The sequence below is a fragment of the Aulonocara stuartgranti genome, assembly GCF_965226115.1.
Source record: "Aulonocara stuartgranti genome assembly, chromosome: 9".
NCBI classification, from domain to species: domain Eukaryota; kingdom Metazoa; phylum Chordata; class Actinopteri; order Cichliformes; family Cichlidae; genus Aulonocara; species Aulonocara stuartgranti.
The window spans coordinates 34720982-34744763 of NC_138960.1; the positions used below are offsets into that span (position 1 = coordinate 34720982).

The following is a 23782-nucleotide window of genomic DNA, read 5'->3' on the forward strand; positions in this document are numbered from 1 at the left end:
GCTGGTGCCCACAGCTGTTGGTAAGAGATGAGGTCAGGTTGGTAAATCTGCTTCACAGATGCTGCTCCGCTCTCCCCTCACTCGTGCAGAAGACACTGAACAACTTTAACTTTGTGAAAAACGGCCTCAGACATTTCTGATCTTGTCTCTCGCACCCGATTGCTGAGCACCCCTGTGCGAGCTGGGGGAAAGTAATTTCCTTCTTTATGATCCGCTTGTTTGATTTGCCCAAAACTTGGACATCGGATGATGAAGATGAAGCTGTCAGGCAGGAGGAAAACAGGAAGAGGTTCACTGATGTAGAGAAAGAGGACGCACAGAGGGTTGATTCTAGGGAAAGAGTGACACGGAGGCTGATGATCTGCTGTGGTCACTCTTACAGGGAGCAACTGAAAAAAGATGAAGGAGAATAAAAATATCTCCTAACATATAAAGTGATACACTAAAAATAATAAGCACCAGTATTGTTGACTGTGCAGTGACCTGCAAGAGGCAGTAGCTCAACTCCCACAACAACGCCACTGCTGGAAGCCACCTCCGTTTTATACAGAGCCTCAGAGGATATGAACATCTAACAATAAAACTCCTGCTTTTATTGTGAAGGCTGCAGTGGAAGTCGTGTCTCTGGCCGGTTGCTTCGCTCTTCTTCCGCGATCAGAGGCCGGAGTCTGGAGGCAGAACCGAGCGGAAACCTGCGAAATAAAGCGGCGGCCAGGTGCGAAGGATGGCCGAGGAGCATTACCTGGAGCTGAGCGAGAACCCCGTGCAGTTCGAACATGCCTCGAGCGTCAACAACGTCTTCTTCGACGAGGCCAACAAGCAGGTGAGCTAACGGCTAACAGCTAACAGCTAGCAAAACTTCTGCCGGCGGATTTAAATGAATAAGTTCAAAAACTGGAACATTTCCGGTAAAATGTGACAGTGGAGTTTATTTAAAACATATTTAATAATTGATTATTTTATTTAGGATGTTAACTGGCTTAAATTAAGCTCTGACTATGAAAAATAAGAAGTAACCCGGAGGACTTCACTCACTGTCAGCTGCTATTAATCTGAACCACGATCAGCTGACGTGAAATTCTCCCAAACATGCTTCATTTTGTTTGGTTCGTTTTTACAGGTGTGGCCTCTTCTTCGCCATATTTGAGTGATAGAGGACATTTTCATCTCTTGTGTCAGTAAAAGTTGCTCAGACTTACACCGCTCTGGTGTTTGCGTGTTATATTAAACACACCTGTGTGCAGCTGTCCGACATCTGTTTTCTTTCTCCAGGTGTTCGCAGTGCGTTCAGGTGGAGCCACCGGGGTGGTGGTTAAAGGTCCTGATGACAAGAGCAGCGTCGCCTTCAGGTTCGTGGATTTAAAGATAAAGCACGTCCGTGTTTTTAATCTTTATTTGTACCTGTCGCCACATGAGGGTAAACCTTCACAGCTCTGGGTTATTCTTGGTGGTTGAAGCCGGGCCTGGAGATGCTAATGAAGGCGTTGCACACAGCTGGGTATGCTTTGGAAGGTGTTCTTCAACTCAAACCCACGCTTCCCTGTGACCCCCCCCCTCCTTTATGTGTGCAAGTTCCATCTAAAGTGGGTTTAGGTTATCTCCCCAATGCCTGACGACGCTCTGAAAGTTGAATAACTTGTCCCAGATACTGAAACTCTCGGCTTCATGCTGCTGCTGGGTCTTTAAAGCCTTCAGGTCAGAGGTCAGAGTGACTGGAGAGGCCGAAACTGGAGCGATGCGTTCACTGGCAGTGTTTAGATCAGTAAAACGGGAATGCTTATGTAAACTGTGTGTTTGACTCGTCAGGATGGACGATAAAGGAGAAGTAAAATGCATCAAGTTTTCCATCGGTAACAAGATCCTGGCTGTGCAGAGAACCTCCAAGTCTGTGGTGAGTTCAGGGACACTCAGACATGGTCTTAATAGGCGCAGAGGAGCGGCGGGGCTCCTGCCTTATTTCGCCTCATTGTGGTCTCGTTTCTAAAATCCTGCACACTTATTTGATAAAACTGTGCCTCTAGTGGAGAATTTATGATACAAACCTTTTTATTTGTAAATGTTGAATTTTTTGTTGGAAGTTCAGTTTTTATTGTAAATGTTTGTTATTTTTTTCCTTCTGGTCATGCAGGTCACGCATGCTTGGTTAGCGATGGTTTCAAATGTGACGTTTCTGTTTTGAATGTTTCTGATCCGGGCGAACGCTGTTTTTGTGTTGGCAGGATTTCATCAACTTCATCCCCGACTACCCGCACACAGAGTTCAGTCAGGAGTGTAAGGTACGCTGCAGTTCCTGCTGTTTGCAGGCCGTCTGCTGACGGACGAACTGGGCTCATGATGTTTGTGTCGCTCCGCAGACGAAGAACGCCAGCATTTTAGGTTTCTGTTGGACCAACTGGAACGAGGTCGTCTTCATAACCGACCAGGGAATCGAGTTTTACCAGGTAACCCGAACAGCTCGCCCACAGAGAGCTGTGCTGAGTGTTCGGCTCTGCGTGGTCATGTGACTCAAATCTTCATACAATGTCCTCTGATTGGAGAGTTCAAAGGAACAATTCAGTGTTTGACCTGTTGAAACGTCTCATCTCCATGTGTGCGTTCTACAAGGACAAACAGGAAGTGACATCAGTTTGATGCCTGGCACTTTGGTTCTCGTCATTTAAGACGATAAACGTGAAAAGTGTCTGTGTGTGCCTCAGGCTCACCTGAGCTTTACCTGTTCAGCTGTGATGTCATGACCTCCTGTGTGCTCAGGTGTTTCCAGACAAGCGCAGCCTGAAGCTGCTGAAGAGTCAGAGCATCAACGTGAACTGGTACCAGTACTGCCCCGAGACCGCCGTCATCCTGCTGTCCACCACCGTGCAGGGGAACATCCTGCAGCCCTTCGCCTTCAGGGTGAGGCGGATACTCACGTCGCTATAGCAACACAAAGCTCGTCATTTTGATTTCAGTGTGCGTGCGTTCATTGGTCGGTTTAGAGGCCGTTTCTGTGCAGCAGCACATCCACATCGCTTCATTGTGCATCCTGAATGGATCATTTCTAGAGTGGGCGTGGCTTCACCTGCAGTCGAGGTCAGCTGATGTGAGGAAACTTTGTTTTGCTGTTCCAGAACGGGACCATGTCCAAGATGTCCAAGTTTGAGATCGAGCTGCCGGTTGTCCCCAAACCTGCCAAACTCAGCCTGTCGGAGAGAGACATCGCCATGGCAACCATGTAATTCACAGGCTGGGTTATTTTCTTTTGTTTGTGCTGCACTTAAAAAAACAACAACAATGACTTAACTATGTGTTTGCAGCTATGGTCAGCTGTACGTGATGTACCTGAAGCATCACTCGAGGACGGCCAACAGTCCCAGTGCAGAGGTGGTGCTGTACCACCTGTCCAGGTAAACGCTCCGCAGCGTCTGCTGATTGCTGGACTGGAGCTTTAAAACGCGCTGACGCTTTAAATCCAGGCTCTCGTGTTCCCTCTGTGTGGCTCAGGGAAGGTTCCTGTAAGAAGAGTCACGTGCTGAAGCTGAACACGACGGGCAAGTTCGCTCTGAACATCGTCGACAACCTGGTGGTGGTTCATCACCAGAGCTCGCAGGTTAGAGCCCCGTCCTTCCTCTCAGGCGCCGGGCACGGTGGAGCTGATGATCTCAGGTGTTTTTGTTAAACCGGCTTCATGCTCTGTCATTCAGACCTCGCTGATCTTCGACATCAAGCTGAAGGAGCCCGACTGTGCCCTGAACATCCACCAGCCCGTCCTGCCCGCCAGGTCCATCCACCCCTACAGGATCCCGCTGTCAGGTACGCACGAAAGCTACCAATGAATCAAGATGTGATCGAACTGCAAACGTTCAGCTTTGAATAGATGAAATGAGTTAGTTGAACAGGAAATATGTGATTAACAGCAGAGGAGTTACAGGCACCCGTGAGAAGAGCACAGAATCGAACCTGCGCCTTTAAGTAGCTGTGAAACAGAAGTGAAGCTGAGAGGAGCAAAGCATCGAAAGCGTGAGGTTGGCACCGACTGCAGACCTCTGCTGTTTATCGACGATGCTGCTTAGTTAGTCGTGAAGGTGACGCTCTGCTGTGAAGCTGTGCTTCTTCTTCACCGTCCTCTCGTCTTCCCCGCAGGGCCGGCGGCCGTTCCTTCGCAGCCTCCGGTGCCGTGTCAGCTCTGTATCCTTTCCTCACAGTAAATGTTTGATTCGCTGCCAGTCTCAGGCGTTTCTTTTCCTCAGCGTCACTCCAGACTCCTCCTCCTGGAGCGTCTTCCAGCCAGACATCATCATCAGCGCCAGCGAAGGTGAGCAAACGCAAACGCACAATGGAGAAAATACACTTAATGCTACGTTCAGGGTGAATCCATGGTGGGGTTGAAGTTCAGTCCAGGCGTCTCCTGCAGTAGAGCAGCCCTGATGGAAATCCTGTTTTATCTGAGCCCGACGTCAGAGACGTTTCATTTTCTCGCACACAAGTCAAACAACAATTCTGTGAACGGACTAAAAATGATTGTTCCACCATCCACAGCATCATTTCTGCTGTTTCAGGTTACCTGTGGTACCTGCAGGTGAAGCTGCCGCCCACAGTCAACCTGCTGCAGGACAAAGGCAAACTGATGGACTTCCTGTTACGGCGCAGAGAGTGCAAGATGGTCATCCTGTCGGTCTGCTCGCAGAGTGCGTATCTAACCGCCGCTCGTCTTTACTCTGATCAGAAATCGAAGCTGATGATGAGATGGCGCTCTGGTTATGAAGAAAACCAGAGCGACTCACCTGAGGATCCAGCTGCTCCTCTGGGTCGACGTTTCTGCTTCGATGCTCCGTAAAACATAAAATAAGCTGTGAGCCAGGACTGAGGGGATGTAGAAACCAGTGAAACCAGTAACACCAGGCACAATCTGAGGCAGCAGCTCGACCTGTAGTTCGCACATTCATGCTGTTATTTCCTCTGAACGGCGAGCTGTGCCACGAGCCAAAGTCCCACTCTTCTGTCTGTGTTGCAGTTCTGGAGGTCGGCGAGAAGGGAAGTCTTCCTGTTGTGGCGACCGTGTTTGACAAACTCAACCAGGTGTACAAAGATTACCTGGAGGCGGAGCAGAGCTACACTCAGGTGAGGCACCCACGGAGCTTCCTGCTCCCTAAAGTCACCTGATCTGATTTCTAACAGGTTTTTTTTTTTTTTTTTTCCCCCGTTTGCAGGCGATGGAGTCCGGACCAAGCCGAGGAAGCGCCGCCCAGAAGCGTCCGGTCAGAACTCAGGCCGTCATCGACCAGTCGGACATGTACACGCACGTCCTGTCCTCGTTCACGGAGAGGAAGGTACGCCGCACGGGCTCCTGTGAGTTTCTACCCAAACGTTTTCAAACCAGGTGATGTGATGAACTTCCTGCTCTGTGCCCGCAGGGCGTCTCCCACAAGTTCATCATCGCCGTGCTGATGGAGTACATCCGCTCTCTGAACCAGTTCCAGATCACCGTCCAGGTAACTCAGCAGAGCCACGCGAGCAGGCTGGGATTGTTACTGGTCCTGGTAACACCTGTAATGGTTTTTTCCAGCATTACCTGTACGAGCTGGTGATCAAGACGCTGGTGCAACACAACCTGTTCTACATGCTGCACCAGTTCCTGCAGTACCACGTCCTCAGCGACTCCAAACCTCTGGTGAGTTCAAACCAGGAGCTCATCCTGAGACGCCGAGTCTGCGGGTCTGTCGACGCCCCTCATCTCCCGTTGAGCCCGAGCAGAGCTCGTCTTCCTCGACGTGCTGGTTACGTCCATCGTTTCAGTGTCTCATTGTTGAATTGTGTCCTCTCAGGCGTGTTTGCTGCTGTCTCTGGAGAGCACGTACCCACCCGCACACCAGCTGTCCCTGGACATGCTGAAGGTACCAAACAAGCTTAAAAACCTTCACGTGGTCATTTCATTGGTTCATCGCTGTAAACTTCCTGTTTGCGTTCACAGCGTCTGTCCACGGCCAACGACGAGATCATCGAGGTTCTGCTGTCGAAGCAGCAGGTTCTGGGCGCGCTCAGATTCATCCGCAGCGTCGGTGCGTTGATCCTGAGGCGTTTCCTCCCTCACACACACGAATGTGTTTAACGCAAACTCGCCCTGACGTGTTTCTCCCGGCGCAGGTGGCCACGACAACGCGTCTGCGCGGAAGTTCCTGGACGCGGCGCAGCAGACCGGAGACCAGATGCTGTTCTACACGGTGTTTAGGTCGTTCCAGCAGAGAAACCAGCGACTCAGGGGAAGCCCCGCCTTCAACCCAGGTGAGCACTGCGAGGAGCACGTGGCTCACTTCAAGCAGCTGTTTGGGGAGCAGGCGTTGATGAAGCCCTCCACCGTGTGAGCCCGGTCTCCGTGGCGAGGAGACGACTCGACGGGACGCAAATCATCGCGTACGTTCACGTGCACACGAGTGTCCTGCTGCAGGAAACCGTGAGAGTGTGACGCCACAGAGCATCCTAGCATGCCGCCCCCAGGGTTAAGAAAAGGTGGTGTTACTGTGGCCCGATCCCTGCTGCTCCACCTTAAATGTTAACAGGATGTGTTAATTTATGATGATTGCTTTTGCTAAAATCTTCCTCCTCTGCGGCTCTAACACCTTCATGCGGTCGGGTTTACCTGCACAGGTGATCCTGATATCGCTCTGATATCAGCTGTTGTGGGAGGGGCCAGAGCCTGCACCGCTGTGTGTTTGTGGGGTGAATGTGAGGTGTATATTCTGTAAGATAAAGATGAATTATTGTGCATGAACAGGTTTTAATGTCATGAAATCCAACATGTCTGTGTGCAGCTAATAAAGGTTTAACTGAAAATCCGTTGTCAGTTCCATCCATGTCCTCACACACACCTCAGCCACTGAAGGACTTTTATCTAACATTCAGCAGCTTTGGGTTCATGACTGCAGCCTGGAGTCGAACCTCCAACCAGCAGAGCTGCTCTGAGCTACACCTGTCAGCACAAGGATCACACAGCGTCCCGGTTTCCATTTTCAGTTCTTGTACCAGAACATTTTTAACTGATAGGCGAAAATTTCAAATGTTTGGCTCCAACCATCGACGTGTATGAAGGAGAGTTTGGGTTTAGTCTGGACATCTCGTTAAAATCTGATGGCATTATGAACAAAGCACCATCAGACTGTCGCGTGCAGTAACATCTGGAAAGAGTCTGATCGTCAGTTCAGTTTTTTTCTTTTGCACTGCAGTCCATCATCAGTCCCCCAGAGCCCGAACCTCAGCGTGACTGAAGCAGTGTGGCGCCATCGACAGACGGCTGAAAGCTAAAGAAAAGCTTTGAATGTCCTTTAAGGCTGGAGAGCTGCTCCTGAAAGAAAGCTGCCTCAGAGTTCAGGCTGCGGACTTCTTGAGAAGTCTCTCTACTCCGTTTTTGTCTCATATGCTGTGGCTTCACGTATGTTTGCAGATGCTTCAGTAAACGGCTCCTTCCATTTCCCAGGCAAAGAAATGTGGCGTGGGCCGAGACCTTCGCCTAAGGTGTGGCTGCATGTGCAAGGAAACTTTAAAAGTTTGTTTCGTCAGATTTGGTCGATGATTCTGTACATGCCAGATTCAGATGTTAAAGTTATTGATCTCTAATCATTCAGATTGACACTTCAGTGTCATCACCCAGATATATCCATAGATTCATGGCAAAACGTGCTTCTACAGGGACTCTGGTCCTTCAAGATGCAGAAAAGAGTACCAACTCTACGTCCTCTGCTGTACTTTTACTCAACACTGAAGTATGTCTATCAGACGACAAATAAAACTTTAGGAATCTGATAGAAACCCTCCTATCCCACAAAAATACTACACTACAGCGTTAAAGAACACAATGCAATGTAGTGTAAATATGAACTGAATAAGATCAGATGTTTTCTACAATAACTAGACTGGAATTTGTTTTTTTTACATAACATTTGCCTCCTAAAACTGTCATTTAAACACTTGTGACAAAAAAGCCGTGGACGGTCTTTGATTCACACACCTTTCCTTGATATATTCTTTATTGCTTTCTCTTATTGGGTTGAATACAGAACAGGTTTACATCTCTTGACTTTGTGAAACACTGTCATGTTTGAGAGGACAGACGAGGGAAACCACCACAGAGGAAAAGAAATCAACGTTTTTCAGACGATTGTGTCTTAATGCTTTCTGATTGAGGTCCAGCATTTGTGCGAGTGTGTTTAGAAATCTCCTCTCTGACGTTCCCTTTGACCTCTGACCGGGACGCAACATTACACAGGAGGGCGAAACCGAACCAGAGGAGGACTTCAACCAAATATCTGTGTGTGGAAGGAGGGGGGGGGTCTGTCTTTTAATCCAACCACACATTTGTTTTTGACGAGTTCACAGTCAAGTGCTAAATGTAGTGATTGACAGTTCTGACTCATTAAAAAGAAAAAAAAAGAGAGACAACGTAATCAGGACAAGTTGCAACTCAGGAAATAAGAACATGAAGCATTTTGAATATGGATTCGTGAAAGACCCTGAGAGCGAGGTTATATATAATTTCATATATGTGTGTGTGTGTGTGTGTGTGTGTGTGTGTGTGTGTGTGTGTGTGTGTGTGTGTGTGTGTAGCACAAGAAGTGATGAGAAAAGAGAAATCATCCATAATTGAACAAATTAGATTAACATGCAAAAAAACAAAAACCTAACCTAAAAGTCACCCTTTAACTGAACACAATGGATTTTCACAGTTTTATACGCATTTATATATCATAGAGAAAAAAATAAGAAACAAAAACTAACAACACAATAAAACCAATAGACCCAAACAATCTGTTCTCAACTCATATACAGGAGATCTACATAAAGCTTTTTGGATTCAGAGGGATTCTTATTGCTAGTCCGATTCGCACCCCGGCCCGCTGCACCTATGGTGAGCCGGTTAGTCCACGACACAAACCATCAGTTTCTCAAAACAGTTCTGCAGCATAAATGTGATACTCTTAATACATGGCTTCTTCTCAAGTCATTGTAGAAACTAAACACACACACACACACACACACAGACACACTCGCCTGGGCTCCAAATAAATACATTTAAAAACAGTCCACGTGCATTCGAATGGAAGTCCAGTATTCATATGGCCGTGCGCGCACACACACACACACGTAATCCAGAGGGAGCACAGAGGGAGCTAACAAAACAGGAAACAGTTCAGAGAGAAAGGGAGGATTTCCTCCCGGCCACGAAGCTTATTAACTCAACTGTGATTAACATCATGGTTAACTTTACTCGCTTTGACTAGAGTGGCAAAGTTGCAAAAAAAAAAAAAAAAAAAATCACCAATCTATCTTAGGAACAAATTCATTTAAAAAACATTACTGAAGTAAATCTATGGAAATGCTGATACATTCTATTAAACTCTGAGGAAATGCTTCAATTATGGAAAATTTTAAGCTGCTGACAAACTATTTAGACGACGCTATCTTTATTTAAAAAAAAAAAAAAAAAAGACCGGGTGTTAGCATTTTAGCTAACTTTTAGCTAGTTTCTTCCATAATCTGCTCCATAGTTTGTTTGTTTTTTAAATTTATTAAACATGATTCAAATGCGTTAATCAATCGATGCTGACTAAGCTAAAAATAAACAAGCTAGTAAGCTAGCTAGCATGATGGATTATTGTTAGCCACTAGCCTACAAGCTTTAATAATTTTTTTCAATTTTGAGCAACAACATAACTGCTAAGGCACTAAAACAGGAGGAAAAGCCAAACAAACGCTTTTGATCATCTTCGTATTTTCCAAATCAAAATGATCTAAATGCAAATGTATAAATTTTAGTTGTAGTTTTCACAGCTTTAGATGAGATGTTAGCTGCTGAAAATAACGGAGGAATGAATGCTGTATTGGGACTCGCTCTGCTTTGAAAGAAACTAATATTTAATTTTTATTCATTAACAGCTCAAAAAGGGAAATTCTACATTTTTATCGTACTTTAGCTTTCTAAATTTCATTAAACGTTTGTGAGGCCCAAATGATTTGATGTATTGACAAAAATATAAACATTACAGAATGGAGGAAACTGACTCCCTTTCTCTCTTGATTGTGTTACGACAGTCCATGCTAATATTACTAATAGTATTAATAGTAGTAGTAGTTTTGGAAGTTGTTAGTGCCACTTAACGGCAGCTACAAGTCAGCTCAGTTGTGGTTGTTCAATATATCTCGAGTAAATGGCTGACTGCTGCTGGCCTACAGTTCCGTTATGAGCCGCTGAGGTTTGATTTGCTTATGAGGTTGCTTGATATTTAAAAAAAAAGAAAAAAAAGAAAAAAGAATCTGTACAAGATTATTAAGTATTATCAATCTTTACATGAAAAAGAAAACATATACATGCTATCAGGATCAATAGCCCTGATGTTATGGGTTCGTTTGGATAGGCTGGTCCAGGGGTGACGTTAGCCCTTTTATTTGTGTGTGTTTGTGCAGCGGGTAATACAGTTCGGGAACACAAAATAGTGTCGTGATTTCACCCCCACTCCAACCGACCCATCCGCCCATCCCTCTCACCCCTTCATTTAGCTCCTCTTTCAACGTACAGCTAAAGGGATCATTTTGAAAATGAACTGATTGTCTATAATGCCAAATTCTTAACCACAAATCCACCTTAGGGCTGGGCGATAAAACAGCAACAGAGGTTATCACAGTATGAACTCAATAAAAATTTAACAAAAGCTCAATAATGGTTTTGCGAATGCTGGAAGGGCAAAGATATCCTCAGAAAGGTAACTCTGCTTCAGTAGTTTGGAAATGACATTTGGCAATTTATAATCTGGAGAATGAACAGATCAGCTAACATCAGGCATTATTTTTTCTTCAAATAGCAGAAAGTAATTACAGTCCCAAACTAGTGTTGTTAGTAGACGCAGACCCTCAATTCCATACGACTTATCCAGCAGCAAACGTCAACATTTTCAAGCACCGGGCCTTTAAACTTCAAATAAATAATGCACTGATTTATATTAAAGTAACTATGTATGGAAGCTTGTTTCCTTCAGGAAAAAATAATAATAATAAAATAATAAAACAAAAGTAATCGCCAGGTAAAAGGTGTGTCAAAATTTTAACAGTTCAGTTTAGATATTTCAAAAATTGAATAGTACTATTGAGTATCTTGATTTTTAAGGTTACTGCTCAGTAAAAGCAGAGATATCAAGACATGAAATTTTGAGTTGGTAAGTTTAACTTTCAAGTTACTTTTCAGGATCTTGAAATTTCAAGATACATAACTTGAAACGTCGACCTATGGAAAACAAATACAACAAGCTTTCACAATAACAACTATCAACTGATATTTATTTATTTGTTTTTTTAAATTGTGCTCAGATTCTTAGCCTCATCGCCCAGCCCTAACCAACTCTCACTACATAGTTTCCAAAACACAAGCAAAGTACATGTCAAATAGAAACTGAACGTTTTCAGTTGTTCTCTTTGTATCAGCACAGATGAACACAAAAGAGGTACAAGTCCTCATGTACTTTCAGAAGAAAAGGTGGGGGTAAAATGGGACAAGCCGTGCTAAACAAGTCCAGGGCCAACTCAAGAAACACGGATAATACTGTAAGAGGACTAGCTAGGCTGACACTTAGCTAGAAATCCTGCTAACTAGCTTAGTCATGTTTGGTCTTATCTAATCCGGTCAGTTAATATTAGTTAAGATATGTTTTTACCCAGTAGGTAGGTGATGTCCCAGGATCCAATTAGCAAAACCCAACCTTGTAATCAGAGCTAGCTAGAGCTAACTAACCAAACCAAAACATTAACAGAGTAAACACAAGTCTGGGCAGGCTGGTTAATTCTAGCTAGCCTGTAGCATTTTTAGCCTGTGGGCGATATGTTGGAACCCAATAAGAAAACCTAAGCTTATATTAGAGATAAGAAGGGCCAACTAACCATACCAAGTTATTTAACCAAGTTAATCCGTTGCTAGCTTTGTTATAGTCAGTTATTGCCATCTAATACTACCTTTTTACTATTTTGATATCTTAGGGTTTTTATCATCTTGCCTGCTCTGGTCAGTTTTTCCAAACTAACTCTAACATTTTCTAATGTCTAATTGCTCCCGAAGAAAAGCTGATGCCAATGTAGGTAAAATACCACTAGCTAGCATCATACCGGTTTTTAACCGTGGTATTAACAAATTCCTTGCCATTTCTATGTTCTACTAAATTAGCTTCTATTTGGGTTAGTGTGCATGCCGTGTTTGAAGCTACACTAATGAGTTAGCCCTGGCTTGCTTTGATTTGGCCCACAGTAGAAACCTGGCCTGCAGAGCATTAGCCCAGCTTAGGAAGACATAGGATTTAAAGGGTTGCCTACAGAGCTGCTCGTCGGTTGCTTTAATGGTTGCAGTTAAAAAGCAGAAGTTGAGGTAAACTGAACCTAAGTCAGGTATTAGCGGCGTTACACATTAGCACGCTGGAGGCCCTGTAATAAACCCTATAAGAATACTAGGGGGTGACGATGAGAGACAGGTGGGAGTCGCGCACACTCACTCACACCCATACACAAACACAAAACCTTTTGATTTGTTCAGTTACATATATATAAAAAAAATCCACGAAAATGAATTCCCATCCCTACACCTAAATGTCACTGGTAATCGCACACATGCAGAAAAACAGAAAATACTCGAGCATCACGTGCCTCATGTTTAACTCTCTGTACACACATGGAATCAACTGAGAATGATTATGAGTGAGAAATTATGAGCACACACACAGGCCGACTCACAGGGTGGCTTCAGGGATCAATAGTGTGATGGGTTTAAAAAAAACAAAACAGGAAGAAGAAACACGGAGAACACAAACACTATTTTCTGCCCTTTCAAGAGTTCCTCTTCACACAGAAATGCGACTTTGAGAAGTTCGTGAATGTTTTCTTGTGTTTTGCCGAGCCGGCCAAGAGTCGGAACAACGGCGAGGCGTTTTCCAGTTACAAAAACAAAACAGAAAAAAAGCTACCTCGGTCACACGGTGGCAGGCGGCCGCCAGTTGACGGTGGTGGTCTTTGTGGTGAATCTGGGCCGCTTCGGCAGCCGTGCAGCTGTCGCCTCGCTCTTCAGTTTTATCCAAAACATATCAAAAATATCGACTGGTCAAACCGGACAAGCGGTTGGTGAATTTCTAATTTAGGAAATCCGAAACGTTGTGAAAGCATATTGTTCAGACACGTGTGTCGCGACGTCCAGCTCTTAATTTAAATACCGAAGAAGAATGGCAGATGCCATGTCTCAGTCTCTGTCTGTCTCTTGGCGTCTCCAAAGTTGATCATTTCTCTAAGAAAAATCTAGAACAATAATAAATCGTAACTTTATTCTTTTTATTGCTGAAATATAGATTCCCCCGCACAAAAAAATCTTATGTAAATCATTGTCATCATAAAAAGCTATAAAAATTAGATCCATTCTCCGTAATAATGCAGATAAAGATATAGCAAAAACATCTTTTAGGACTAGTAGTAAGGCACTTCAAGAAAACGAGGATTTCGTCTCTCTATCAAAAAGGGTTTCAGGGCTGGTTTTTGCATCGTCATCAAAGGTGTAGCGTCTCTCCGACCGTATGGCACTGCGGTGTTGTGGTTAGGGGTTCGCCCTCACTCCACGCCCACCAGAGGAGGCTCTCCGTTGGGCAGGATGTGTTCCAGAGGGGGCTTGGCGTGGATCTCCAGCAGCCCCTGGATAAAGCCCTGGGTGGGGGTGGCTGCTGCCGCTTCCCCTGGCGGGCAGTTGGTGGAGGAGTGAGAGGGGTCTTTGGAGGCGTTTGGGTCAGATGTCAATTCGGCGCTAGTAGTTGTCTTTGTGTCAGTAGCTTGGCGGCTGGGAGTCGAGTCGACGGCGGTCGCAGGATCCGAGTCCCCACCGGACTCTGTTGGTTTCGAAGGGCTCTGTTCCTCCCCCTCGTCCATCACGTCCTCCTCCTCCAGCTCCTTCATCCCGGCTGCGGCGCTCCCGCACTCACTCTCGTTCTCTGAGGGCGGGCAGGTGGAGGTCGGGGTCGGGGTGCAGGAGTCACCGTCCTCGCTGCCGGCGTCGTCGTTGGCGCCAGAGGAGCCGTCAGCACCGCGGGTTTTCAGGTGGATCCTTTGGTGCCGGACCAGGCTGTGCTTCAGGGTGAAGGTCCTCTCACAGGTCTGACACTGATAAGGACGCTCACCTGGAGGCAGGACGAGCGAGGAGTCAGAGCGAGGAAGACAGTACAGGTAACAACAACAAAGACAGTCATAAATGTATAACCACAAAAAGACCACAACATTCACAGCCACAGGTGACCTGTGTGACCTCAGGTGTGTCGTACCTGTGTGTGACCTCAGGTGTGTGACCTCAGGCGTGTCGTACCTGCGTGTGACCTCAGGTGTGTCGTACCTGCGTGTGACCTCAGGTGTGTGACCTCAGGCGTGTCGTACCTGCGTGTGACCTCAGGTGTGTCGTACCTGTGTGTGACCTCAGGTGTGTGACCTCAGGTGTGTCGTACCTGTGTGTGACCTCAGGTGTGTGACCTCAGGTGTGTCGTACCTGTGTGTGACCTCAGGTGTGTGACCTCAGGTGTGTGACCTCAGGTGTGTCGTACCTGCGTGTGACCTCAGGTGTGTCGTACCTGTGTGTGACCTCAGGTGTGTGACCTCAGGTGTGTCGTACCTGCGTGTGACCTCAGGTGTGTCGTACCTGCGTGTGACCTCAGGTGTGTCATACCTGTGTGTGACCTCAGGTGTGTGACCTCAGGTGTGTCGTACCTGTGTGTGACCTCAGGTGTGTGACCTCAGGTGTGTCGTACCTGTGTGTGACCTCAGGTGTGTGACCTCAGGTGTGTTGTACCTGCGTGTGACCTCAGGTGTGTTGTACCTGCGTGTGACCTCAGGTGTGTCGTACCTGCGTGTGACCTCAGGTGTGTCGTACCTGTGTGTGACCTCAGGTGTGTTGTACCTGTGTGTGACCTCAGGTGTGTTGTACCTGCGTGTGACCTCAGGTGTGTCGTACCTGCGTGTGACCTCAGGTGTGTCGTACCTGTGTGTGACCTCAGGTGTGTTGTACCTGTGTGTGACCTCAGGTGTGTGACCTCAGGTGTGTCGTACCTGTGTGTGACCTCAGGTGTGTGACCTCAGGTGTGTCGTACCTGTGTGTGACCTCATGTGCCGGGTCAGGTCCTGCAGAGACCAGAACCTCTTGGAGCACACGTTGCAGATCTTCTTCCTCTTGTCCACGCGTCCTCCGGATGACTCGCCGCCCTCCAGGCTCTTTGGTTCTGATGCCTCTTCGTCGCTCCTCTCCTCCTTCTCCTTCTCCTCTTCCTCCGACTCGCCACTGTCGCCTCCTTCACTGTCGCCTCCCTTTGCTCCTTCCTCTGTCTCCATCTCTGTCTCCTTCTCCTCATCGCCGGGTTTGCTCTCCGGCGCCGCCTCTTCCTCCTCCTCCTTTGCCGGAGTGGCTTCCTCCGCTGTTGGTAGAGGTGGAGTCGGCGTATCCTCTGAGAGGTGTGCCCTCTCGTGGCGAGCGAGCGTGGTGGCGTAGCGGAAACTCTTCTTGCACACTCGGCAGACATGTTTGTAGTCCGGCTGCTGTTTTGCAGCGAGGCTGTAGGACGAGGAAGACGAGGAGGAAGCGGGCGTGTCCTTCTCCTCTTCTGGGCTCTCGGGCGCTACTTGGGGAGTGGAGGTAGCGGGTCCACATGAAGATGAAGATGAAGATGAAGAGGAGGAGGAGCAGGAGGGCTGAGAGGACTGCTCCTCCTGGGCGGAGCCTGAAGATGACGTGTTGAGTTTGAAGTCGATGAGCTTCTTGCCAAAGTTCAGGTCCAGACTCTTGTTGCTGTGGCAGTCGTCATCGTCGGTGCTCTCCACCTGGAGGAGGGTTTTAACATTTATGACATCATCACATGACATGTGAGGCGTCTTTTTTTTTTTTATTGACCTTTTTTGAAAAGAACAGGCTGCTGAAGGTGCTGCAGCACCCTCTGGTGGACGGTTGAAGGTTTGAATGACCACAAAAACAAAATTAAATATAGCGTCGATCTTACATCCTGTGAGCCGAATGTGTGTGTAATCTGCAGTTTACGTATATTTTACTCCATAATTTTGCTTTACAGAGAAATACTGTTTGTATCTCAGTGCTGGGCTTTTTAAAGACCTGTTCCCACAGCTATGTTACCTTGCTGCTGTTTGGAGGCTGTTTGCCCTGTGCTGCTCGGGTCTCCTGCGCCCCCTGCTGGTCCGGCTGCTGTGTGGTTTCCGTCTCCTGCTGCTCGGCAGGTCCGGGAGTCGGGCTGAAACCTGCAGCACAAAAACAGCTTCAGGCGATGATTTAAAGGGTGCCTAACATCTTCAGACATCAGCAGACTCCAGGAACAGGGCAGTTCTGCAGTTTGACTCTGGCACTAAGGTGAAGCCCTGGATTACTTCAGCTCCACTTCCTGCCACATGACACCAAATCTTTCCTTCACGACTCGTTATTAAAATGTTACCTTGGCTTGGTTTGTGAGTGGGGCTTTCATGGTTGCCTTCACAGTGGGTGGTGCTATCAGAGGTGGGGGCGGGGCCTGAGTCTGTAGATGAAGCGGTATTGCTGAGGTTTTGTGCTTCTGGTGCCATCTGCTCCGTCTCTGATTGGCTCTCTGTGGGAGACAGTCAACAATCAGTGCTCTGAACTCATCTTGTGTTGGTTGCCGCGGGAGACACGTCTGTGGATGTAACGGTGATAAAAACTGGTTGTTCTCTGACCGGCGCTCTCATGGGAGCCTTCGTCGCCGCCTTTCTTCACGAGGGCGCCGTTGCGTCGCAGCGTCCTGTGGGTCACGCCGTGCTTCCTCAGCAGGTGGCGCTCACAGTTGGATTTGGTGGAGAAGAAGGCGTCGCAGCGCGGACACGGGAATGGCTTCTGACCTGGGTGAAGACCAAACGAGAACCAGGTTTCCATGGAGTCAGGCACTGGGGCGGTGCTCAACACCAGTTTCGTGTGTGTGTGTCGTGGTCATTACCAGTGTGTGTCAGCATGTGTCTCTGCAGCGAGCTCGCCCACGGGAACACTCGGGGGCAGAAGGGGCAGGTCAGCTTCTGGACAGAGTTGGAGTAAGCGTTCTTCTTTCCTTTGGGCTGATTCACTGCCGCCGGCTTCGCCTCCTCCTTAGCTCCGCCCTCCTTCTCCTCCCCTCCTGTTGCTTTGTCACCATCTGCTCACAGAAAGAGTTTGAATTAAATCAAGGGAAAAATTCAACCTGCTAACAGATACGTTTATTATCGATGACTAAAACAAATGAACATTTAAATATTTTTATTTGGGTTCATTTGTAGTTTTTATTTTTTTGACTGTAAGTTTTGGTTGCAGGAGTTTCCTGGACACAGTTTCCTGCCCCCACCTCTCTTTCCTGCCAGGTCAGCAGCGCCTGTCTGCAGGTAGTTGCTGAACTTGTTGGCGTCTGTGTTGGCGAGCATCTTTTCCACGCTGGCAAACTCGCCGCTCGACTCCAGGTCGATGCCGCCGACGGCCTTCTCCTTCAGGCTGAGGCCGGCTGCCTTCTTCCTGGGCCTCCTCCTGTTGGAGAGAAGGTGGAGTCAGCGGGAGCGCTGAACATAGCAGCAATGTGAATAAAGTTATTTGAAATGGCGCCCACAAACCTGGAGGGTCCGTCGGAGGCGTCGTCGCTCTGTCCCTCCAGGCCGGCCGAGGCTGCGGGGGCGTCTGTGGCGGAATCGGCCTGAGAGGAAGCGACGCCGGCAGCGTCGCGCTTCAGCAGGTCTGGGGCGGCGGACACAGAGCTGATGATCTGAGCGATGGAGGCCAGCGGCGGCAGCTCTTTGAGGGTGCCGGAGGGTGAAGAGGTGGCGGGTTTGGGGAGCAGTGGTTTGAGGCGCTGGGCTCGCGCCGCGTTGGGGAGAGAGGCGGGGGAGGAAGTGGAGCCCGGGGGCAGCTGGTAGCAGCCGAGCTGGGGGTGGGGGTGAAGCGGGGAGGGGCCGCTCGCCATCTTCTCGTCCTTGGACAAAGCCTGCTGCTGCTGCTGCTCGACGATGCTGCTGCCGCTCTGCTCCGTCTTTATCTCCCTCAGCTCGCCGCCGCTCGCCGCCTCCCTTCGCTGTCTCTTGCTGGGGATGGACAGGTCGATAGGCTGGTCCAGGTCGGCGCAGTCGAAGGGGGGGGCGACGCTCTCCAGTTTGACCCCAGGTGACCCCGTCTGGCTGCCAGCGCCAGCGCCGCGGCCCTTGGCGGAGAAGTCGAGCGGCTGGTCCAGTTCTGCAGGATACGTGACGTTCGCCAGTTCCTCCACCTTCACGACCGGGATCGGAGGCTGGCTGATGCCGTTCAGCGCCAACGGTGTGGTGCGGGCAGTGGCGAGGGCGGTGGCGGGCAGCAGGGTGGCGATGTGCTCCTCGATCTCGCGCTCTTGCACCTCAGGGTGCTGCTTCAGCAGGTGGTGGATGCAGTTGCGTTTGGCTAGGAAGGCAGCGCCGCAACGTCGGCACTCGAACGGTTTCCTCTGGCAGCCGTTGTGCGTGCGCAGGTGGATCTGCAGCGCCCGGTACGTTTTCAGGTCCTCGCCGCAGAACCGGCACAAGGTCTCGGCTCCGGTGCAGCCCGTCTCTGCGTCCTGGGTGGAGGTGGTGCCTGTAGTGGTGATGGCGGCTGCGATGTTCGCCGTGGTTGTCGAGGTGACGTACTTGATGTTTTTCTCGATGTCCTTCCTCGAGGTCTTGGCGTGCTTCTTCCTGAGGTGGCGCTCGCAGTTGGCCTTGACAGTGAACGGATAATGGCAGACGCGGCAGACGTAGGGGCGCTCTCCGCTGTGCGTGCGCAGGTGACGGATGAGCGTGGCTTTATCAGGAGCTACATAGTCGCAGATGTTGCACTGGTGGGGCAGGATGCCGAGGTGGAAGCGCATGTGTGCCTGCAGCACGCCGGAGAAAGTGAACACCTGGTCGCAGAAACGGCACGGGAACGAGCCCGAGTTGTTGCCGCCTTTGGTTCCTGGCTTTCTTCCGCTAAGTCCCACCTCCTCGTGTACAGCTGTAGTAGCAGCAGGCGGCGAGTCAGACAGGGGGGTGTGGGCCTCATTCATGCACTCCGCGTCCATCTGCCCGCCGTTCCCGGCTGAGGACGAGGAGGGCGTTTTGAAGAGCGAAGGCGTGGGAGGTGGCAGGCTGGGGCTGATGCAGCCCAGTGAGGCCTGCTGGGAGCTCTGCAGCGGCGGAGGAGTCGTCGTTGTGAGGCTGGAGCGAGGGCTGATGGGAGGTTTGGGTTTCAGTGGCGGCATCGCCTTCTGACCCTGAACTTGACCTGCAGGAGGAGAAACAGTCGGTGAGCGTCGGGATAAATCTACTTTCAGAGGCTTGAGTAATAAACCGGCTCCAGCCAGCACCCACCGTTAGCACCGCTGAATCCTGGAGCTTTGGCCAGAGGTGGGAGTCCTATCTGATTTGGTGTGGTAGTCGCCACTTTCAGGATCTGCTGGATATCTGCCAGCTCCATAATCCCAGTACCGCCTGCCTCTCCGGGCTTGACGCCTGACGAAGCGGCGCTGGCTGCGGTTGCGGTCCCGTCGGGTTGCAGGAGGAAGCCGGTGGGGAAGGGCTGCAGGGACAGCAGGCTGAAGGCGTCTCTCTGGGAGAGGCCCTGCAAGGCCGAACCCGGGGCCTCCAGCAGGGGGATGCTGAGGGCCGTCAGACCGCTCACGCTGAGCCCCAGAGTCAATCCCAGACCTCCAGACAGGTAGCCTGAAGCCGGCTCCTGGGGGAGGCTGGAGGACGGAGGCTCCACGTGTATCACCTTGATGCTGTCCAGGTGGGCCTGATGGATCTCGTCATCCGTGGGACCAGCGTTCACCTGAGGGACACAGAGAGGAAACATGTGCTGGGTTAAAAGATCACACGCACACTTTTTTAAAAATCAGTCTTTTAAAGACCGCAGAACAAAAAAACAAAAACTTCTTTGTAAAAACATTTGTACTAGTTGGGTTAACATTCGTAAAGTTGACGCACAAGTTCAGCCAGGAAGTCATGGCCCTGCTTTCCCACGCTATTAATCTCAACGCTGACATCATCACTCTCGTCCAATCCTCTTCTCCCATCAGCCTCTGCTTGGCGTGGTTCTGCTCTCTGTTTTTCTCCCTTTAAGACTCTTTTGTGGGACCCACCTCATCCAGAGCTCTATTCAAGCCACCGCCAGCATTTGGACTCCTGTTCTAAATCCCATCACATCCTGTCACCAATCCTGATCTGTCTGCATTTTGTTCTTTGGCACTGAAGTATGCTTATTTCAGTTTGTGCTTTTAATTTGAAAGGTCCACGTGTGTGCCATGTTTTTACTTCCAAACATACCTTAGAAACGTGCTGAAGACCCAGCCCTTCCAGGAAGTTGGACTGCTCTGCAGGCAGGGCTTCTTGGTCTGCGTCCTGCTGGTCGTTCTCAACCTCGTTCTCTGCAGAACCTTCTCCTTCCTCCTTCGCCTTCTCTGCGGTATCCTCCGCGCTGGTGGTGGCGCGTTTGTCGGGGTGAGAGTTGGTTTTATGGAGGTCCAGGGCTGAGCGAAGGGGGAACGCCTTGTCGCAGGACTCACAGACGAACCGGTGGAACTTACTGATGCATCGTCTGAGATTCGTCTCACACCAGACCTGGACGGGAAGAAAAACGGCGTTAAAACTCTGAATCCCGACATTTCGATCCAGGAAGCGATCCACGGGAACACATTGACGGATGAACACCTGTGCAATGTGAGGAAACTTCTTGCAGGAGAAGTCAATGAAGGCCAAGTCATTGAAGCCGGTGGGGATAGAGGGGTTGCTCTGGATGAAAGGGCGGCCGCTGGGGTCCTGGGGGAGGAGCTTATGAACCCCCGCATTGTGACGCAGCAAACCACGGTGGGTTCGGAAAGAAAGGCAGCAGAGATCACACCTGCAAACACAAACACAGAAGAAAATGCTGCCTGAATGTGAGGCAATAATTCAAGACAGACTTGAATCAGAAAAAACTTCAAATAATCCAAAATATTTGGTCACTGAAAAACAAGAAAGCTCCTCCCACACATGTTAGCAGGAATCTGGTTTTTCTCTGTGAACTTCAAACAATCATCAGATTGACTAACGACTGGAAATATCCTGTTAGTCATCCGCTCGGAGGGTTTAAATAGTGAGTTTGTTTGTTTTAAGAAGATGGAGAGGAGAAGTCCTCGATGTTTGCCCAGAAGAAGGAAAAAATGTTTTCATTGTCCTTCATTTTTGCATTTTGAAAAACCTCTGAACTCCCGCCACCAGGAGGCGACATCTCTCCTTTTTGTTTGTGGGGACCAGCAGGCTGACAAAGAGGAGGTGATGACATCATTTCGTGCCTTCCTGACTCTTGTTTTTCCAGTTTGAAGGCGCTCACTCACGAAGCTCGTGCTAAAGTTTGTGTGAAACTTTGAAGCCAGCAGAGAGGATGTGATCTTTGAGCTGATTCGTGCTCGTCCGTCACCTTTTCACGGAGGACTACAGACACAGCTTGATACGTGGAAATCACACCGCTGGTTATTCAGCGGGTTAAAGACACACACGTGCAGGAAGACAAGTGTGTGTGTGTGTGTGTGTGTGTGTGTGTGTGTGATAACCCGGTGTTGGTCCGGCTCTCGTTAAGCGCTGAGAGAACAGCTGCCCAGTGTCTGCCGCAGTCACACACTCTTATCACATCGTGTGTGTGTGTGTGTGTGTGTGTGTGTGTGTGTGTGTAATCCCCTCAGTTACGCTGTCAGAGGATGGTGGGGGTCTGCACCATATGTGGAGCAGCACTTGTTGAACTCCATCAGTCAGACCTGCACCTCCGCCCTCATCCATCCGAGCGTCTGTGTAACAATCAGCCCACTGGTGAAACATCGATCACTGTGCTGCTGACTGTCATCGTTTTAGTTTTAAGCAAAACAACTCCAGTGTTTCCTGACCCTTCAAAGTAATCACGTAAAAAGTCTTTAGAGGTCTTTATGTTTTTATTACATGAAAACATTGCAGTGCTGAGGTGACGGCGTTCAACAAGCACGAATCATGTTTACGAACTACAGACTGCGTCTCGCTTCGTGTTGTGACAAACCTCCTTTTTTAGAAACTTTAGATGGTTAGTCGTTTCTTCATCGATCGATCGAACAAAGAGACCAAAACCATGGCCTGAAACAGGAAGCTGGAGCAACACGGTGCCTCCTGTGTCTGCGCTTGTGCCTCTACAAGCTCACTTTCATCTGATTGGTCAGCTTGAGGAAGCCTGCTGAGGGGCAGCTGCCACTGCTCGCGTGCTGTGTGAGCATGCCTGAGACGAGGCTGAGAGCGGCCTGAGCGTTCGACCTGACAGCAGTGACTCCCAAATCGAGGGGTGCAGACCCCCAAGTGGGCGGCGGCACTACTGCAGCTACAAACTGATGTTAAACTAATACAGACAAACCGTGTTGTTACTCCTGAACATGATGCAGGAGGCCACGCCTTTGTCACAGACACAGTCTGTAATCACCGACCTGCAGCCGAGGCGGTGATGTGACGGCTGCTCGTCGTCTCGGAGGTTTCACATTCCCTCACGCACTTCAACACCTAAACACCACCTTTTTGTCTTCGTCTGGTTTTAATGTGACCGAACATCCACCCATCATCCTGGGTGAGGTGAATTACGCTCCATCCTCCTCCATCCCTGCAGGGTACTCGATCCTCTTACCGGCTGATTAGGGAGGATTTACAGCTAAATATTCTCCTTCCTCCATAACAAGCTCAGCGCTGCCCGCTCGCCTCCTCCTCTCCCTCATCACAAACATTCTGTGCTTCCTTTCTTGTTTCCTTACAGCTCTCCATCCTTCCTTTAACCTTTCTTTCTGTCTCATATCCATCCTCCTTTCCTTCTCTGCTCCTTTCTTTCCTTTATTCTTCTTTTTCTTCTCTTCATGTCCTGCTTTTATATTTCTTTGTATCCTTCCTTCTCTTTTCCTTGTCTCCTTTCCTACCTATCTGTCTGTCCATCCTTACGTCCTGTTCTTTCTTCCTCTTTTGAACTTTATTAGTATTTTATAGTTTTCCCCATTTCCTACTTCAGTTCTGCCTTTTCCCATAGTTCCTCATCAGCTTTCCTTCCTTCCTTCACTGCGTCCTTCCCTGTCTTTTAGTGCCACTCTTGGATGTTTCTTCTTCTTTACTTTGCTTTTCATCCTTTTTTCATCTCTTTCTTGTCTCCTCGTGTCCTTCACCTTGCTTTATTTCTTTACATTGATTCCTAATTTTCTCTTTCTTCTTTTCCTCCATGTTAAACTTTGTCGCTGTTGTGTTGCCATAGTGACAGATGTTCCTGGTACATCCTCCTTTTTCACTTCTCTCTCTCTTTTCCCCAGTGTTTCTCTGCCTCCCTCGTCCCCTCTCCCAGCCGACCATCGTCCAGATTCATGAACAAACTCTTAATTTGAAAGGTCGGATAAGTACAGAGTGTCTGAGAGTAAAGTTAAAAAGTAACCAAGTAAATGTACTCGATGAAAGGAAATGAGGATAGGACAAAAGGGGAGGAATCAAGGAGAGAAGCCAGAAGGGCAAAACCATTTTAAAAGAGGAGACAAGAAAAGGAAGTAGGAAGAGAGGGGAAGGAGAGGAAACGAGCAGAGGAAAGGTGAAGAAGAAAGATGGAGGGGTTAAGGCGGTACCTGAGGGCGGTGTCAGGGTGGGTGTCCATGTGCGCGTCCAGATCCAGTCTGGAGCTGCAGGTTTTGAAGCAAATGGGACAGGGCAGAAGCTCCTCCTCCGAGCCGCGGCCCGCCACTGCCTCGTCTGCCGTCGCGTCCTCCGCCACCTCGACACACAACAACTTGTT

The 23782-nt window shown here is 48.9% G+C and overlaps 3 protein-coding genes across 7 annotated transcripts in view; 1 reads left to right on the plus strand and 2 right to left on the minus strand.

Annotated features, from left to right (window-relative positions):
• Window positions 1–1263, minus strand: part of LOC309714161 (clavesin-1-like) — a 28734-nt gene extending 27471 nt beyond the window's left edge. The window contains exon 1 of the mRNA XM_082546400.1: window positions 1235–1263. The gene's annotated coding sequence lies outside the window, so the exon portion shown is untranslated. The remainder of the gene's footprint in view (window positions 1–1234) is intronic.
• rmc1 (regulator of MON1-CCZ1) lies at window positions 172–6807 on the plus strand. Its single transcript, XM_082546354.1, has 20 exons — window positions 172–823; window positions 1273–1349; window positions 1807–1891; window positions 2220–2276; window positions 2355–2441; window positions 2752–2892; window positions 3108–3211; window positions 3294–3383; window positions 3481–3586; window positions 3681–3789; window positions 4120–4164; window positions 4238–4291; window positions 4536–4664; window positions 4991–5097; window positions 5187–5306; window positions 5391–5468; window positions 5543–5647; window positions 5802–5870; window positions 5948–6035; window positions 6121–6807. Exons 1-20 carry the CDS (start codon window positions 725–727, stop codon window positions 6336–6338), a joined length of 1968 nt encoding a protein of 655 aa, XP_082402480.1. The 5' UTR covers window positions 172–724; the 3' UTR covers window positions 6339–6807.
• Window positions 6808–7964: 1157 nt separating this feature from the next.
• The window catches only part of rreb1a (ras responsive element binding protein 1a), a 58273-nt gene continuing 42455 nt past the window's right edge, over window positions 7965–23782 (minus strand). For all 5 annotated transcript variants that reach the window (XM_082546708.1, XM_082546707.1, XM_082546705.1 and 2 more), the window contains 12 exons: window positions 23616–23761; window positions 20686–20875; window positions 20302–20595; window positions 19348–19807; window positions 17608–19261; window positions 17349–17524; window positions 16971–17162; window positions 16714–16875; window positions 16458–16607; window positions 16145–16266; window positions 15114–15837; window positions 7965–14156 (listed from right to left, as the gene is read on the minus strand). In XM_082546708.1, coding sequence (XP_082402834.1) covers window positions 13597–14156; window positions 15114–15837; window positions 16145–16266; window positions 16458–16607; window positions 16714–16875; window positions 16971–17162; window positions 17349–17524; window positions 17608–19261; window positions 19348–19807; window positions 20302–20595; window positions 20686–20875; window positions 23616–23761 — 4830 coding nt within the window. In that variant the 3' untranslated portion in view covers window positions 7965–13596. The remainder of the gene's footprint in view (window positions 14157–15113; window positions 15838–16144; window positions 16267–16457; window positions 16608–16713; window positions 16876–16970; window positions 17163–17348; window positions 17525–17607; window positions 19262–19347; window positions 19808–20301; window positions 20596–20685; window positions 20876–23615; window positions 23762–23782) is intronic.